Source organism: Tachyglossus aculeatus, chromosome 12 (assembly GCF_015852505.1).
Source record: "Tachyglossus aculeatus isolate mTacAcu1 chromosome 12, mTacAcu1.pri, whole genome shotgun sequence".
Lineage (NCBI taxonomy): Eukaryota > Metazoa > Chordata > Mammalia > Monotremata > Tachyglossidae > Tachyglossus > Tachyglossus aculeatus.
This window is the reverse complement of record NC_052077.1, coordinates 8,728,398-8,747,520: the sequence shown is the minus strand read 5'-3', so window position 1 is coordinate 8,747,520 and position 19,123 is coordinate 8,728,398. Positions and strand designations below refer to the sequence as shown.

Genomic DNA, 19,123 nt, shown 5'->3' with positions numbered 1-19,123 from the left:
TGAGAACAACTGCTGTTTGGAGTAGTGGATGGGGTCATTAAGGCTTTCAGATGGGTGGATGGGTGTTTGGGAAGAAGGGGAGATCTGTGGGAGACTGTGCACAGAATACTGAAGTGGGTATGTGTTTTTCCCTGAAGTTAAGCACAATCTACTAATCCTCTCAGAATACTAACCCTATTTTTTAAAAAAAATTCTACATGTGAAGTGCTTACTATGTGCCAGGCACTGTACTAAGTGCTGGGATAGATACAAGATCATCAGATTGGACACAGTCCCTGTCCCATATGGGGCTCACAGTCTTACTCCACATTTTATAGATGAGGTAGCTATGGCACAGAGAAGTTAAATGACGTGGCCATGGTCACACAGCAGACAAGCAGTAGAGCCGGGACTGTAAGATCCTAACAGGCAGGGAATGTGTCTACCAACTATGCTCTATTATACTACTCTCCCAAAACCTTAGTATAGTGCTGTAGAGAAAGAAAGTGCTCAACAAATATGATTGATAGGAACCTAAGTGAAAGTGCTTGGACTTCTATCCAGAAAAGAAGAAGCATCAAGAATATTGGGCTGTTTTATCAGTTGTCCTGTCTCCTGGAACAATTATTTTAGAAGTGTTACAACAAAAGAACAGCTTGGTACCACCATAATTCCATGGGCAGGATAGTGTCACTGGAGATGCCAATGTAATCTCTCCAATTTGTTTTGGGAGAAATTATGATTCCTCTCAAAACATGTCAAAAACTGAATTTCAGTCCTCTAGACTGCTCCTTGTGGGTAGGGAACATATCTAGTAGTAGTAATAGCATTTATTAAGTGCTTACTGTGTGCTGAGCATCATAATAAGTGTTGTGGGAATTGGACACAGTCCCTGTCGCTCAGGGGGCTCACATAATCTAAAAGATGTCTACCGGCTCTGTCATATCACACTCTCCCAAGGGCTTAGCATAGTGCTCTGAACACAGTAAGCACTCAAATACCATTGATTGATTGACTGAAGTACTGGTATTCCACCCTTAACTTGTAGTGGGAAATAAAGGACAATCTTCTAAACTCATCCTCAATCCTTTTTTTTTTTTGTTCTGATATGGATGACATTTATTGAACTTCTTCATGGGATTCCATTTCCTTCCTGGAAGTAAATCCTTTCGACTAGTAGAGCATTAAAAAAAATATTCCGAGTCGTGATACGCTCACTGCGGTCAAGGAACATGACTCTCAAATCTATTATATTGTACTCGCCCAAGTGCTCAGTACAGTGTTCCACACCCAGTAAGAGCTCAGCAAATATGATTGACTGACATTTCATCCCCAAACCCATTTCTACATGAAGCCAAATTAAAACCACACCCTCAATACAGTCAAATGGGAATGGGATGAATCATTTTTACTGGTGAATCTTCAGAAATCTCATCAGGTCTCTAACATTTGGGAAAATGACTGTTGGACTTCTGTTAGTTCTGAGTATCACGGAGTCTATCTTTTGTTTATATAAACACACAGGTAGTGGAACTCTCACCATGAAACAACTTTTTTCCACACAAAACCACACCATAAATAAGAACATTTGGGGATGCTCTCCATGACACAAATTCTTCTAGGGAATTCAAATTTCACTTCAGTGGTTCCTCATTAATGATATATGGGAATGTCAAGCAGATTCACCTTACCTGACAATTTACCCACCCACAAACAGAGAATTTACCATCCTGGATATTCTTTCTACTGACAGCCTGGATATAAAATGAATTGTGGCTAGGGCAGTGGGGTTTAAGAATATGCTCACTGATCAGTGATTTATTTTTGAAGGTACTCAGCTGATGGCAATCTTTATCTAACACTCCCCATCTCTCCCTCCTCCTCACAACTGCCCAGATTTAGGACTGGTTTTTCAAAGAAAAACACACCACTATTTATATATTATGATTGCCTGTCTCCAAAATTCTTCAATAAGATTTATTCCCATCCTAATTGGGTACAAATGTCTACAACCAAAGATCTTTCCATCCACCCCTCTTCCACACCCTTCTGACTTTTCTGCTGCATATGCACAAAAACCCAGGGAATTTAAACTAAATTGAAATAGCAAGGTACAATGAGGCAAAGCCCCTGTTTCCTTTCTCCCATGTTGGGCAAGATAATTTAGCCACCTGAACCCAGCCAAAGAACTTCTTTTTGACCACCTCTGAATTGCCTTTATCTTTTGCAGATTTTAACATTATTTTACTGTGATTCCATAAGGATTTCCCAGTGATGTGTATCCCTATGTATTTAAAGACATGTACACGTACACAAGCATAAAATATCCAACACTAAGGCAGCTTTGTGCTCCTCTTGGACTTATTTGCAGGCAGTATATTATCAGACATCTAGAAATATATCATTTTTAAACAAATGTAATTTCAGCATTATTGAAAGGGGAAAAATACCCAGCCACATTCATCACGTTTTATCATCCCACCAATTCTGAAACTTTGACCATTTTAAACTGGAATCCTACCTTTTATCCAGGAAGAAATCCTGAAGAAATAGTGTTTAAAGCTTTTAATTATAAAGCGCCTACTTCATAGGTGGGGCTTACTAAGATCTGTGATGCTGCGGCAGCTTGCTAGAAGCGGCAGGCAGGGGACAGAGAAGTGTTGAAATTGGGTGGGGCTGAAGAGTTTTCATCTTTTTTTCCCACACTGTTTCTTCCTGGGATCAGCAGCTGGGAATCTAAGATGATGTGTGTAAGTGAATTAGGGTATGAAAATTATTCACCATGCCTTGTGGGTCCCCCGAAAACATGTTGGTTATCCATCTAATCCATCAAAAGATCTATCACATATCATATAGGAACTAAGTAAAAATCACAAAAATATCAATCGGCAGGGGGAGGGGGGAGTGGCAGGGGGTATATCCTATTTCTTCTGTCACAACAAGTCTTTCTTCCTCCAACAGAATATGCTTAGAATCCAGCTGAAAGGCACTTGCAGTCTAATCATCTCAAAACGAGTAGAGATCAGAGGCATCTGGCCAAAAAAAATCCCCTCTCACATCACTGCCCATTTGCTCTGCACAAGATTGCCTTCCAAACCTCATTCGAAAAATAAAATGATTTATACCCCAATCAGGTTAGACCTGGAGCTATCTGTCAAAAGCAACAGCAGCATCCCCCGTTTTTGTGAACCTCCACAACAGCAATATTTAACCACATGCAAGCATTATAAGCCTTGTTTCCTTAATGTACTCAAACAATAAACAGTTCCTGCCTGCCCTCTTTTGAGACACCTCTACACTACTAAACCAGCTTAACCCTCGGGCATCCCTAGTCTTTAGACCATTCCTGTAGACTCTTTACACACACACACACACACACACACACACACACACACTACACACCACAAACACACCCATCTGGGTTTCCTAAAACGTTACCTTCTTAGGTTTTTTCCTTCTCTGGCTACTGCCATTGAACTTCTCTCCACTGTCGCTTTTCTGAGCCACCTCTTCGTTCATCATCTTGTTCAGTTTTGAAAGAAGGGAGCTTTGCCATTAAACCTTCTCAGCTGTACAGACCACTAGTGAATATGTCACTTACTGGAGAGAAGGAGAAGGAGGAGGAGAAGGAGGAGGAGGGGTGGGGAAGGGGTGCGCACTGGGAGGGTAAGTAGATGATGTTGCTATGGCAGCAGCTGCCACAACTGTTTATGTGACTGCATTGTTAAATCTGATTCAACCAATTACTACCGGAGCTGGATCCACAATGAGGAAAGCATTGAAACAAGAATGCTGGCGAATAGCAAGGTTTGGGGACTAGTATAGTCGGTATCTGACACCTCTTCGCTTAAAGTACAAAACTACAACAAAACCCTCACCTAATGTCTTCCCTTCATATATTAAACAAAGAGCAGATACAATGGATAGAAGAGAATGGTAATGCTTAAGAGCCCTTTTTAAGCCCATCCCAGTCATATTTTATCCAAGGAATAGGGTGGTTTGGGATTGCAGCCAATCGGCTGTACCAGATTTTCTTAAGGAGAAAGTCATCAACTCTTTTATCCGCAAAAGAATGTCAAATTATTCTCTCTTCTTCCTATGGAAAAAAGAGGCAAATTAATTTGAGGCAAGAGTTCTCTTTTAACTCTGGGTTAGGGAAGAGAAGCATGATTTGTTTAGTCCCAGGATGGAACTGTGTTTATTATTTCCTCTTGAAAAACAGGTATGAACTCCAACAACCTCTCTTCATTCCCTCTTCCTAAGAGTTAAATGGAAATATGGTACATCGAATATCTAAATCAACTGGTAAAATATCATTATGATCAGTCCAATGATTATTTCTTATATTTCTGCAGTAATCATTAATGCCGGTAGCCAAAATAGTATTTTTTTTGTCTAGGCATGGCAGAAACTCAGCAGAGACATGTGGAGGGGAGGGAGAAGGAAGCCTGGGTTCTTTGGCTGCACTTGGACCCCTAACATAGTAGCCTTAGCTGAAACTTTGCAAGCACCAGTCAGTCAATCAATCGTATTTATTGAGCACTTGTTTGCAGAGCACTGTACCAAGTGCTTGGGAGAGTACAACACCGCACAGGCTAGTGGGTAAACACTGGCTTGGGAGTCAGAAGAACCTGGGTTCTAATCCTGGATCTGCTGTGTGATCTTGGGCAAAGTCATTTAACTTATCTGGGCCTCAGTTATCTCATCTGTATAATGGGGATTAAGACTGTGAACCCCACGTGGGACAGGGACTCTGTCCAACCTCTTTAGCTTGTATCTACCCCGGTTCTTAGAACAGTTCTTGACACATAATAAGCGCTTAAACACCATTATTAGCATTAATAATACATCAGACACAGTTCCTGCCCACAGTGAGTTTACAGTCTAGAGAGAGCCACCACCCACTGCTGCTGCTTTGGTTTTATAGGAAGGGGGGCCAAAGCTGCAGTGGCAATAGCCTATAGCAACCACAATATGGTACTAAGCAGCCCCTCTCCTACCCCTTCCACCTTTAGGGTTGTTTCACTGCAGCCCCACTGGTCTGAGGGCTAGGCTGTGATAGGTGGAAGTGGGTGACAGTGGTTTAGGAGGGATTCTTCATTCTGACATAATCCTCCCAGTCAAATCATAATAATAATGGTATTTGTTAAGCACTTACTATGTGCCAAGAACTATACTAAGCACTGGACACAGTACCAAATGCCTAAAAATAATAATGGTACTTGTTAAGCACTTACTATGTGCCAAGCACTGCACTGTTAGGTGGTGGGGTAGATTCAAGATAATCAGGTTGGACACACTCCCTGTCCTACATTGGGCTCCCACTTTTAATCCCCATTTTTTTACAAATGCGGTAATTGTGGCCCAGAGAAGTTAAGTGACTTGCCCAAGGTCACACAGAAGATATGTGGTGGTTTCCAGGATTAGAACCCAGGACCTTCTGACTCTTAGGCCTGTGCTCTCTCCATCAAGCCAGGCAGAGGAGGGGAGGCCAGGGACAACAAGATCTTTCTTGTATATAAATCAACCTTCACAGTCATTTTATATATATTATATAAACAAATTATATTCCCAATGAAGACTTTACATCCTGTTCCCATTTAGCTTTTTCTAGCTCAGTCTATCCAAGGTATAATACCACCTTTAGTCATACTTTGGGGAAAACACTTCAAAATCCCACACCAGATATATTTTGTTATAGTTTATGATCACAGTGAAGAATAAAAACCTGCCACTGTAAATACATGTAAATACTGAATATATTCTGCCAGAACTTGGCTATTCTGCATCGAAAAAATTTAGCCAGTATTTCAGTATTTACCATACATTTGCACTTTAGGCCTAATCTGTTTAAGGGTGATGTTCCATGCCAAATTTTAGGTAACATCAGGAACAGCTGAATAATTTTCAAAGACATTAGAGTGAAAGAGAACAGGGCCCACGATGAAAGAACACCGAGTGGTCTGTTGTTTTTGGACCAGTTCTGTTATATTGTACTCACCTAAGTGCTCAGTAACAGTGCTCTGAAACATAGTAAGTGCTCAATAAATACCACTGTTTGATGGATTGGTCACTTGGTGAAGCATAGCCAAGCAGAACCAGGTCAAATGGGGCATGGAGGAATTGCAAAAATGTACGTTTAATTCACCAGTCATAGTAAAGCATCCCTGTCCTTCTCACTCTCTACCCCCACAACTCTGAGCCAAGCAAGTTCTCCACATTTGTTCCACGGGATATGTGGTCTACAGGCAGAGACTCATAGTGAGGCTGATTTCACAGTGAAGAGACCCACTCTATTGTATTAAACTCTCCATCAGTGTTCACGCAATATTATAAAATTGGGTACTTAAATGCCAAATTGGAAAATGATATAATCGGGACAAATTTTCTTTCAACAGATGACTCACTGTGCTTTCAGGGATAACTTCAAGAGGATGTAACTGAGGAGTGCATTTGAAAGGGTCTGGTCTGTAAACTCACTGTGGGAAGGGAACATGTCTCCCATCTCCGATATATTGTACTCTCCCAAGTGCTTAGCTTACACCAAGGATTTCTCCTTTTCTCTGCAGCAGAGCTAAAATAGGCTACAGCAGCAACAGGCCTCAAAAACTTAAAAATGGGGCAACAACCTATATAACAAAATATCCATTACAAGGTAATGTGCACTCATATTTATTCTCTCTGTGCCATGGTGGGACAAGTATGCTATTTATTCTCACATCAAGCAACATGAGTTGAAACGTATGAGGAGTGCTTCCAACAAGATCTTGTTTTCCTGGGTGATGATAGAGGTAAGTCTTAGGAATAAACACCATGACAGTGCATAGTTCAGTGCTCTACACATACTCCCAGGCATTCAATAAATATCATTGAGATAATGACATCTTGGCTTCAAAAACTTGGTTGGGTACATGTAAAAATTGGGTAAGACACACTAGGACCCAAGGACAGGATCTAAGCTCGTGTCTGGTAGATGGGGAGAAATATTGTGGGCATGGAATGCATCTACCAACTCTGTTTTATTGTACTCTCCCAACTGCTAGGTACAGCATGGCCTAGTAGAAAGACCACAGGCCTGGGAGTCAAAAGACCTAGGTTCTCATCCTAGCTGTGCCACTTTTCTGCTGTGTGGCCTTGGACAAGTCGCTTCACTTCTCTGTGCCTCAGTTCCCGCATCTACAAAATGAGAATCTGCAATACCTGTTTTCCCTCCTAATTACACTGTGAGCCCTAAGTGGGACCTTATTAACTTGTACCTACCCCAGTGCTTAGTATAGTGTTTATTACGTAGTAAGTGCTTAACAAATATCATAATTGTTATTATTATTAGTTTTACAGTGTTCTGCATACAGTAAGTGCTCAATAAATACCATTGATTAATTGATAAAGCACTGTTCTAAGCGCTGGAGGGGCATAGAAGGCAATCAGGTTGTCCCACGTGGGGCTCACAATCTTAATCCCCATTTTACAGATGAGGGAACTCAGGCACAGAGAAATTAAGTGACTTGCCCAAAGTCACACAGCTGACAAGTGGTGGAGCTGGGATTAGAACCCATGACCTCTGACTCCCAAGCTTGTGCTCTTTCCACTGAACCATGCTGCTTCTCTAAACTGTCCAAGCCCGGCCCAGATTTACAAGTTAATTCCTCACAGTGTCCATGGGCTGACAGGAACCTGCAAGGGGATCTCTTGGCCAGGTTTATATCGTGGCAAGGCCTAGTCTGAGCTGTAGTGCATGATCCTAAATGAACTTAACAGGGGAGGCAATCATTGAACAGCAGACAGAGTCTTGCTCAGTACTTTGTCAACTAAGGCTCAGTTGGGTTAGAATTGCCTTTTTCTTAGTCACTCAACAACGTTGCAGTATGTCTGACTAATCATTGTTTCTAATGGATTAAATTGGAAATGTATTCAGGATGTTCATAAGAGAGAGAGGACTTGAGGCTATATACAGGGAGTTCTCTTGCAATGTGACGGTTGTGATCTTGAAGAACTTCATGTTTTAGGAAAATGTGATTATAGTACCCATTTATTCAACAGGAACTACTAGGTTAGAGGGTAGATGGTTTGAAGACATCATGGGTGACGTTAATACAGATTTTTACATCATGGTTATGCCTACTACTAGCAGAATGCTTTTTACCCTTATCACAACAATTTGTCCATTTTACTGGACTAAAGACAGTAAAGTTGCAAAATCATAAAGCAACATGGTGTTAGTGTGTAAGTGCAAAGTACTTAAGTACATGTGCCTGGAAAAAAAAAAACGTTTTGGCGAGCACTGTGTTCTCTGATTATGCTAGACTACCTACTTGACAAACCATGCATTCTGAGGAAAACTCTCAACATAGTGCATCTTGACCAAGGAAGCATACACGCTTGAACATAATTTCTGACATAAGTTCTACTCACTGCTATGTAAACTTGGACAAATCATTTAACTTCCCTGTGCCTCAGTTTCCCCATCTGTCACAGTCTTAATCCCCATATGGGAGAGGAACAGTGACTAGTATTGGATCACGATTACAAGCCATTGGACTGCAGTGATTACGTGGCATTATTGAGAGCTGAGCTGTCAAGGTTACCAAGAGAGGGGAATCGCAAACATTCCCCAAATTAACACAAAAGAAGCTTAATCTAATGTCAAAAAAGGAGAAAACAAAACTAGATCCCAGAAAAATTCATTTTGTGCAAGATAATGGCCTGTTACAAGAATTTTGCACCACTCAGAGTTCTAGACAATACATCAACTGCATCGGGGAAGAACTGAGCGTGGCTCAATGGAAAGAGCCCGGGCTTTGGAGTCAGAGGTCATGGGTTTGAATCCCGACTCCGCCACATGTCTGCTGTGTGACCTTGGGCAAGTCACTTAACTTCTCTGAGCCTCAGTTACCTCATCTGTAAAATGGGTATTAAGACTGTGAACCCCACATGGGACAACCTGATCACTTTGTATCCCCCCCAGCACTTAGAACAGTGTTTTGCACATAGTAAGCGCTTAACAAATGCCAACATTATTATTATTATTATTATTACAAATAAAATTTGAAGCAGTTTGGTATGGTGGAAAGACCACAGGCCTGTGAGTCAGAGGACCTGAATTCTAATCCCAGTTTCTCCACATACCTGCTGAGTGACCTTGGCAAGTCACTTAACTTCTCTGTGCCTCAGTTTCCTCATCCACAAAATGGGGATTCAATACCTTTCCTCCCCTCTACTTAAACTGTAAGCCCTAGGTTAGACTTGGTTATCTTAGATCTACTCCAGTGCTTAGTTCAGTCCTTAGCATACAGTTAATTCTTAACAAATACCACAATTATTTTTATTGTTATTATAAATAGATATGACTATCTCCAGGACTCAACCACAGGAGAGAGAGTGCTGGATTTACAGGGCTCTACTCAGCTGATTGACTCAACCCCAGAAGACTCTGGGAAATGTAGGCTTTGTCTTCTTGGAAAATTAGATCAGTTTGCTTCTTCTCTCAATCCTTTAACCCATGTTCCACCTCTGTTAGAAGCCTGAATATTGTCCCAGTCAAGCTTTGCCAACAGCTTATTCCAGAGCTGCCTTTCATCAAATTGGGCAACCCCCGATATGAATTCAGACCTGATCAATTCACTTTTCCCTGGGACCGAAGGCACCTGGGAACAGGTATTAGCTCTATTTCACAGAAAAATTAAACTGGAGAAGAGACAAGACTAATGTGAAGGCAAAGAGTAGTACTAATTCTGCTTTCCTACACAATTATGGATATCTGTGAGAATGAGCTTTCTATTGAGTGGGTCTATTGAGAAGCAGCATAGCCTAGTGGAAAGAGCATGCGTCCGGGAGTCAGAGGATGTGGGTTCTAATCCTTACTCTGTCATATGTCTGCTGTGACACCGCAGCCAAGTCACTTAACTTCTCTGTACCTCAGTTACCTCATCTGTAAAATGGGGATTAAGACTGTGAGCCCCACATGAGACAACCTGATTACCTTGTATCTACCCCAGCACTTAGAACAGTGCTTGGCACACAGTCAGCCCTTAACAAATACCACAATTATTATTACTGACATCTTGGGTTGGGTGTGGAGTAAGGTGAAGCGGAGAAATGCAAAATTCTGCATTTCACATCTTTCAGAAATTTGGACAAAATCATTTGACCAAACCATACATTTTCTTGAGCCTCAGTAACCTCATCTGTAAAATGGGGATTAAGAGGGAGCCCCATAAAGAACAAGGACTGTGTCCAACCTGATCAGCTAGTGCCTACTCCAGCACTCAGTACAGTGTGTGGAACATAGTAAGCACTTAAATACCATAAGAAAAATAATTGTCCTGCATTTACAAATTTAAATGGAGGGAGAAATTAATATAATAATAATAATAATGGTATTTGTTAAGCACTTACTATGTGCCAGACACTGTACTAAGTGCTGGGGAATGATGCAAGGTAATTGGGTTGGACAAAGTCCCTGTCCCACATTGGGTTTACCGTCTTAATCCCCAATTTTACAGATGAGGTAACTGAGGCATGGAGAAGTGAAGTGACTTGCCTAAGGTCACACTTCAGAAAAATGGTGGTCAGGATTAGAACCCATGACCTTCTGACTTCCAGGCCTGCACTCTATCCACTAGGCCAGGCTACTTCTCCACACTGGGAAAATTAGCATAATTTTAGGGGACTCTAGTAATAGAAAAATATCAGATTTGAATTCAAGGCACTTTTCTACCTACTGAAGTACAGCATTTAGGACATATTTCCTGACAAATAAGTGACAGCAGAAGGGTAATGTCAAAGGAATCATCCTGCAATAACACAAGAAATCCTAGGTTTTAAAAGAATATACTTATGTCAGGTGATTTTTAAAACTCTCAGAAAACTGGCAGAGACTCACACACCCAAGTCACTTGGGGTGATCATTTAAATGTTTATCCCTCCACTCTTGAGAAGATGTGTCTTCTGCCGAGAAATTACACATATGGAATCGGATCGAAAAGCTGTATTACAGTGGATATGAAAGCTCCTGAGATCCTGAAGTCAAGAAATAGAATATGGAATCTACTAGAAGGAATGCTGAGCCAGTTTGTTACTTTATCATTCCATTGACTCATTAGTAATAACCATTCAACTCAGGTAGAAGGAAACTGAGTTGAAGTGTTCTGAATGTCTTAATTATTTGGCATTGTTCTCCAACTGCCAATTGGAGCCCTGCACGCCTGATTAACAGCATGTCTGGGGCCCTTTGGTCAGAAGGATTTGGAACATCTGGGTCCATTTCTTGTGGAATAGGGTCCATTATACAAATCACTAGGCATTACAGCATAATTTAGCAAATGCTTTCTATTTTGTACAAAGACTTAAGAATATTAGCAACAAGAATGAGCTAATCATCGAATCAATGGATTTGGTCGAATTTATTAATACTCACTGGTAAGTATACAGAAATTGGAATTCATTTGCATTAGAGAACAGAATGAAATCCCGTCTTCCAAAATTGGTCTATCTTTAAATGACTCTTGTCACTAGAAAATGCCTTACTTCCAATGTTAAATCTGACCCTTTCTGGCAAAGATGAGAAATGAACAGCTAGGGTACTAGTCTCTTGCTGCTGAGTCCAGAATTGGAATCCCTACCTTCCCAGGAGCAAAGAAAGGCAGCTGGACCAAAAAATGCTTTTTGCAAGTGCTTGCTTGAAAATGGCACTGAATCAGGTAGTCAGAAGCTACAACTTCCCACAAAAATGTCTTGAATTATTAACTTTGTGCAGCTGCAGGAATTTAGCAGAATGGAGAGAGGAGCGCTTTATTTCTAGGGAGTGGGGAAATACTTACAATAGGGTGCTTCTTGGATGGTAGTCTCAGTAAATAGTGCAATGAATTACTTTGGGTTTTTTTTAAAAAAAAAAACACGTCTCACGGCTGAAGATCTCCAAGTTGTTTTTACGCACCTTAAAGAAGTTTCATGAAGCAATGGTAGTCGAGCCATGATTACTACCCCAATTTTAAGGACTGGGGGAAAGGAAGTAGATGTTAACGAGTAGATTAAGTGGTCTGGGAGTCCACAGAAGGTAGAAACAGCAGGCATGAATCCTGTCTCTAAATTTCCTTTTCCTTTTACAAGAAACTGCCTCATGGAGAGAGTAGCCCCTACTAGTGTTGAAGAACAACAAGAGCTTCTAAACCAGTGTCAGAAATGGAAGTACATCCGTAACAGTTGCTCAAATTATCGAGTTGAAAAGGTCTCCCTGACAAAAATAAAGGGAACATCTGGTTGGGAGTTTTGGAAGGAGCTGTCCGACTCAGCAGCAGCAAGACGTGAGAGCTCAACGTACGTCAGGTCCTCTACCGCTTTGCAGGACACAGCTGGCTTGGGCCAAGGAAAGCAACAAAGCCCCTCTTTCTTTGTGATCTGGTGTGAGCAATTAACTGCCTCCAATTCTAAAATGCAGAAAAGAGAAAAAGCCAGATAGGCTCACGCAGATTTTTAACCTCCAAAGACTGGTCATTCCCCTCTGCATCTCTAGACTGTGAGCTTGTGGGCCACGATTGTCACTCTTTATTCTTGTACTGTACTTTCCCAAGCGTTTAGTACAATGATCTGCACACAGTAAGCACTTAATATGACTGAATGAATGAAAGTAGAAACTCGTGACTATCAATTTTAAGGCACTCGATCAGCCTTCTCGGCACTACTTCCTCAGTCCCGCTGGATTGTGAATTTGTTGAGGGCAGGAAATGTGTCTACTAACTCTGTTGTATTGTACTCTCTCAAGTGTTGACCTCAGTGCTCTGCACACAGTAAGCACTCAAATACCACTGATAGATTGATTTATCTTAGCTAGTGTACCACCACAACTCAGCCCAAGCACTTCAGTCCTCTAACACCAACCTATTCACTGTGCTTTGCTCGTATCTCTCTCACCATTGATCCCTTTGCTCACACCCTCCCTTCTGTCTGGAACTCCCTTTACCTTCATATCCAATAGACTATCACTGTTCCCATCTTCAAAAATCGCATATCCTCCAGGAAGCCTTCCCTTATTCACCTCTCATCTCCCCAGCCTATTCTCCCTCCCTTCTGCATCACCTAGGCACTTATGTCTATACCACCCCACTTAGTTACCTTTACGCTTAGGCACAAAGATTTTAATCTCCTAACTGTACTTTCCTGAATCCTTTGTACAGTTGTTTACACAGATAAGTATTTAATCAATATTACTGATTGAATGATTTAACTAAAAGACTAGAGAAGCTGATTGATTGATTCAGTCTGTTAATGCTAATCAATGGTATTTATTGAGGACTTACTATATGCAGAGCACTGTACTAAGTGCTTGAAGGGGCTGACATTACACCTAGTTCAAAAGTGGTCCTTGTAAAACCATATGGAACACTGGATGCAACCCAAGACTCATTACTAAGGGGAAAGAGATGGATGTGAAGTCCAAGCTCCCCTTTGGAAATGACCCTTGCACAGTTATCGTGTATTAAAGGCCATCCACGATACCTCAGCAGCATGCCAACAGCATCTGTAATGTCATGGGCAGCATTACATCAATCCCTCTAATCTGGCTAAGTGTCTTTGGAACCTGGGGAAAACTACTCCCGCTCCTTGCTGTTTCTCTGGAACACAAGGGATTTACGAAGCCAAAAGAAAGATGTTTCTGCCGCTTGGCAACATAAAAAAATCTCAGAGTGTCCCTTAAACAGAGGCTCCATTAACATAGCTGGTTTGCTTTCTTTCCTGGGCTTTATCCACTAGACAGCCCCTCTGTCAGAAACTACCAAGTTAAAGCCAGTCTCTCAGCTTCCAGCCTCCTCCTCTCTCCACTCCATACCCAGCGCTTAGAACAGTGCTTTGCACATAGTAAATGCTTAATAAATGCCATCATAATAATAATTATTATTTTTATTATTATTACATGCTGCTGCAGGGATCATCTTGAAGATCACCCCTCTAGACTGTAATCTCCTTGTGGGCAGAGAACATGTCTACCAACTCTGTTATACTGTACTCTCCCAAGTGCTTAGTATAGTGCTGTGCACACAGAAAGTGATCAATAAGTACCATTGATTGACCTTGCAGCAAGCTCCCTGCCTACTAGGAGCTTACACTCTAATGGGGGAGAAGTAGCGTGACCTAGTGGAAAGAGCACAGGCTAGGGAGAAGACCTATGTTCTAACCCCAGCTTCTCCAGTTACCTCTGCATGACCTTGGGTAAGTCACTTAACTTCTCTGTGCCTCAGTTCCCTCATTTGCAAAATGGGGATGGATTCAATACCTATTCTCCCTCCTTCTTAGACTGTGAACACCATATGGGACCTGATCATGTTATGTCTACCCCAGAGCGTTTACAGTGCTGGGTACATATTAAGCCCTTGTCAATTATCATTATTATTATCATTATTACCATAAACAGAAAAGTATGTACAATTCAACTGGTCAAACTGAGTTACTGGAAATACATATATACGAGTGCTGAGGCAGTTGCAAACAAATATGTGGAAGAATTGGCTGAAAGAATAATTTGGCTCAGGGAGTGAATCAAGGAAAACTTGCTGTAAGAGGTGGAATTTTAGAGGGATGTGAATGTGGGGGACTGTGGATAGAGTTGTGGTCTGCCTGGTATGGAGAAAGAGGGAGTTCGAAACCAGGGGTACAGTCTGAGCAAGGGGATGGAGGAAGGAGACTTGAGAGTGAGGTGCAGCTAGAAGCTTGGCTTGGGAATAGCAACTAAAACCCTTTTCAAATACCCTATCATTTTCCAGAATGAAATTCAAAGGGTTTAAACTGTAATGAGGTACAGAGCACCAAGTTTGCAAATAGCACAGCCATTGTGCATTCAAAAATATTTTCCACACAGTGAGGAGTGCTACACGCTATTTCACGGAAGAGTGAATGTCATCCAGAACACCACTCATTCTCAATTCTGCCGAGAAAAACTTCCACCTGGAGTGACTCTATTAACAGATAGTTCTGCAAAAGAACATTTCAAGTGCAGATTGAGGGCAGATGTTACCACATAAGTCATCTGGGCAAGGAAGTGGCTTTCCACATGAATAACAAACTGAATTGGCTGGAGTCTTTTTGATCACCAAATGACAACCATATTTCTTCAACTTCCCTCCAAATTGTTCCTACAGTGCTTTACTACACATTAAAGAAATAGAAAAAAAATTGGATGGTTTGTTGTTGTTGGTTTTGGGGGTGGGGGGTTGGGGGGGGAGCAAAACCTAAAAACACTTTGCAAGCACCACTCAGCAGTTAAGAAATTGAAGAATAGTACATTGCATTGGCAGGAGAATGGGGCAGATTGTTCAGGATTAGGAGAAAATTGTATCTACTGTGCAGGGGAAGCAAAATCTCTTTATATTGTCTTTAAAATGTATTGATAGCAGATTCCTAAAACTCAGCATTTTCTTGGTCCCTTAGAAACTGAACAGATCTGTCAGAGAAGCAGCGTGGCTCAGTGGAAAGAGCATGGGCTTTGGAGTGAATGGTCATGGGTTCAAATCCTGGCTCCGCCAATTGTCAGCTGTGTGACTTTGGGCAAGTCACTGAACTTCTCTGTGCCTCAAGTTACCTCATCTGTAAAAAGGGGATGGACTGTGAGCCCCCCGTGGGACAACCTGATCACTCTGTAGCCTCCCCAATGCTTAGAACAGTGCTTTGCACATAGTAAGTGCTTAATAAATGCCATTATTATCATTATTATTATCTGTCTCATCTGCAGGTTCTTTTCTGAGCTTCTTGAGGAAGCAGCGTGACCTAGTGGAAGGGACAGGGGCTTGGGAGTCAGAAGACCTGAGTTCTAATTCTAGCTCTGCCACTTGTCTGCTTTGTGACCTTGAACAAGTCACTTAATTTCTCTGTGCTTCAGTTCCCTCACCCGGAAAGTGAAGATTAAATCCCTCTCCCTCCAATTTAGACTGAGCCCCATGTGGAACAGGGACTGTGTCCAACCTGATTACCTTGTAACTACCCCAGTGCTTAGAACAGTGCTTGACATATAGGAAGTGCTTAACAAATATCATAATTAATTAATTCAATGCAGTCCCAAACCTCAGGATACCTGATCACTTGATTTCAGAACCCCATTATGCAGACAGCAGCCTTCAAGGAAAATACATACATGTGTATACTATATGCAGAAAGCATACCATATAGCACAGGTTAATAGGGACTCTTTACATTATTTCCAGAACAAACATACACATAGATATTTGCATCTTTATAGGTATATGTTTGCTCTGGAAGAAATGTAGAGAGACAGATGAAGTTGTGTTGTGTTTCTATTATTACCATCCATGGCATACAGTGAAAAATGCTTAGCTGTTGTAGTCACTATATGTTCTACCCTTACTGAACAATTCATCTTGGATAATCAGCTGGGATTTTCCCAATTCTTTAATGAGGGGTTTCTACTAGTTATCTTGGCGGAGGGGGCGGGAAAGGAGGGGAGGGAGGGCTTTGTGGTTGCATCTGCCCAATTGTGATAACTAAAGAACAATAGCACCAACCAGAGGCTAAAGTTAGGGTTTAATCGTAGCTATGATAACCTTTTAGTATCAAAGGAGAATGAAAGATATCTTTATTTTTAATTATGGCTCCGAGATTGAATAACCCACATTTTAAGTGGTTTCTATCCCTCAGGAAAAAGCCTGAAGTCAAATCATACCAATTCACTAATAGCCAAGAAATCAGCCCATCTGCCCATGATCCTTTAAGAGTCCCCGGAGCCTTCTGTATTCTCTTCAAAATGAATCTAACCCACATAGAACTAATAGGACAAAGGAAAGAAGAAAGTGGCAGAGGAGAATGTTTTGGCCCAAATGAATAAAAAAATTAATAATTAATACTGACACATGGCCATAGCCTCTCTTCCAGTCTCTAGTGGGCTTCTGATTTTTAAGATGCTTCACACTGTATTGTATTTCTGATTTTGATTTAGCAATACTCTCTAGGCTTGAGCTTATTTCTCTCTGATTTTAAAGCTAATTGATTTTTTACAGCTAAAACAATGTGATCATCACTTCAAAAAATAATTAAATCTCAAGATCTTTCCACCAACGATCCCACTGATTTTTTGTAATACTTACCATGGGAAAAATCATAGCATTTTCAAAAAGAAACTCTTTTTCCCCCCGCCATTCCTGTAAATGATTATTTTACTCTCACCGAACATGCATATGTATGCCATTCTCAGGAAACACAAGGGAAGACCAACCACAGAACTCAAAATCAAGACATTACTGATTCAAAGAACAGGTGAAGCACCCAGGCCTCAAAAAATATGGATTTGAGATTGTCTTATATTTTAATCACGTTTAAATGAACCCCAGCTCCAAATTGGCTAAATTACTTCGGCACCTAACTCGCCATTATAAAGCATTGTCTTTCTTTTTCTAGAAGAGCAATATTTTGGCTATTACAGATTGAGTGTCGTCCAGTTGGGTTTTATTTAAATAGCCTGCTTCTATTATGGACTGTCTGGCTTTTAGAGAGCTTCGCTGTAGAATGACAAATGTCTTGCTTTTAGAGTAGTCTTTCACCAGGAGCCAGAAAATAGAAACATGCCTACTACTTAAGCAGAGGGCTTGCATTTGGCCCACTCCTGTTCCTCTTGTCATACTGGAAATGATTCATACTTGGTGCCTTAATGGGAAAAAGTTGTACTTTAAATAGAAAGAGATCTTAGCCAATGATAATCCAAAATTTTCTCTCTAGAGCAAGATGATTCAGCCGGAAGGAAAGGAAATGGTTCCCCCAAACCACAGCTGATCCTTTCCCACATAAAATTACTACTCCCATTCATTTCATTAATGTTTGTGCTTAGATTTTAAATTGAATGAGATGCAGCATTGCCTAGTGGATAAAGCATGGGCCTGGGTGTCAGAAGGACCTGGGTTCTATGACTTTACTCAGCTATAGGAATCAATAAATCAAATCAATGGCATTTTTTGAGCACTGTACTAAGTGCTTGAGAGAGTATAGTACAACAGAGCTTTCCGACATGTCTCCCGCCCATAGCAAGCTTACAAGCTAGGAGGAGAGACAGACATTAATATAAATAAATTATTTATGCAGCATGACTTGGTGGAAAAGAGCTTGGGAGTCAGAGGTTGTGGGTTCTAATCCTGGCTCTGCCACTTGTCAACTGTGTCACTTTGGGCAAGTCTCTTAACTTCTCTGTGCCTCAGTTACCTCATCTGTAAAATGGGGATTAAGACTGTGAGCCCCACGTGGGACAACCTGATTACCCTATATCTACCCCAGTGCTTAGAACAGTGCTTGGCAGATAGTAAGCACTTAAATGCCATCATCATTATTATTATTAAGTTCGAAAATATAATTTAAAATTATGTACATTACTGTGGGGTGCTATGAATAAAATTCTTATGAGTTGCATTTCATTCATTTAGAACCCAAATAAAATGGCCATCCAGCCACAGATTCAATTTCTCAGATCTAGAAAAATTAAGAAAAATGCAGAGCTTCCATTTTCTGAGCTTCATACACCCTGTGATGTTGTATATTCTCCAGACAAAAGAGAAAAAAAACTTGTCAAGAATGCATAAAGAACAAAATGTCATTGGACCAAAGAGTCAACTCTTTCATTCACTCCCCTGCAAAGTTTCCACCTTTTTACCTACAAATTCACCTGTGCGACTCACTCCCTAGTGGCATCTTTCACGGATTTCACTTAGCCCTTCATTTGTTTTCTAGGAAACTGTGTGAATTGGATTTTTGGTTTGCATAATATATATTGAACAAAACCACTTATATATGGGCTAAAAATAATTCAGAATCATGGTGTGAGGGCTGGTAATTTTTGAACCATTAATTTGACATACAAAGTAATGACTAAGAAGCCTTTGATTTCAGATCTTGAATGGTAAGCACAGATCATGGTGCTGAAGTTCCAATGAGGCAAAAAAAAATCTGAATTCATTTGAGATTGCTGAAGAAAGGGATTTTCCTTAGAGTGCTGAAAATGGATATTCCCAAAACCAGTAGCTGGAGCAGAACTAAATTGGTGAGTGGTAGAACTCAAAATTTAGCATCCTAAAACTGTGAGTCTGTTGGGCTCTCCCCACTCCCTCACTTATCCCCAGATTATCGTGTATCTACCACAGCACTTAGAACAATGTTTGGC

The 19,123-nt window shown here is 41.0% G+C and overlaps 1 protein-coding gene across 13 annotated transcripts in view; it reads right to left on the bottom strand.

Moving 5' to 3' along the window:
* The window catches only part of ANK2 (ankyrin 2), a 593,212-nt gene that overhangs the window by 326,842 nt on the left and 247,247 nt on the right, over positions 1-19,123 (bottom strand). For 11 of the 13 annotated variants that reach the window (XM_038755376.1, XM_038755400.1, XM_038755393.1 and 8 more), the window contains exon 1: positions 3,418-3,501. The exons of the other annotated variants lie outside the window; for them this stretch is intronic. In XM_038755376.1, coding sequence (XP_038611304.1) covers positions 3,418-3,501 — 84 coding nt within the window. Of the gene's footprint in view, positions 1-3,417; positions 3,502-19,123 lie in introns of those variants that run through there. 13 annotated transcript variants of the gene reach the window in all.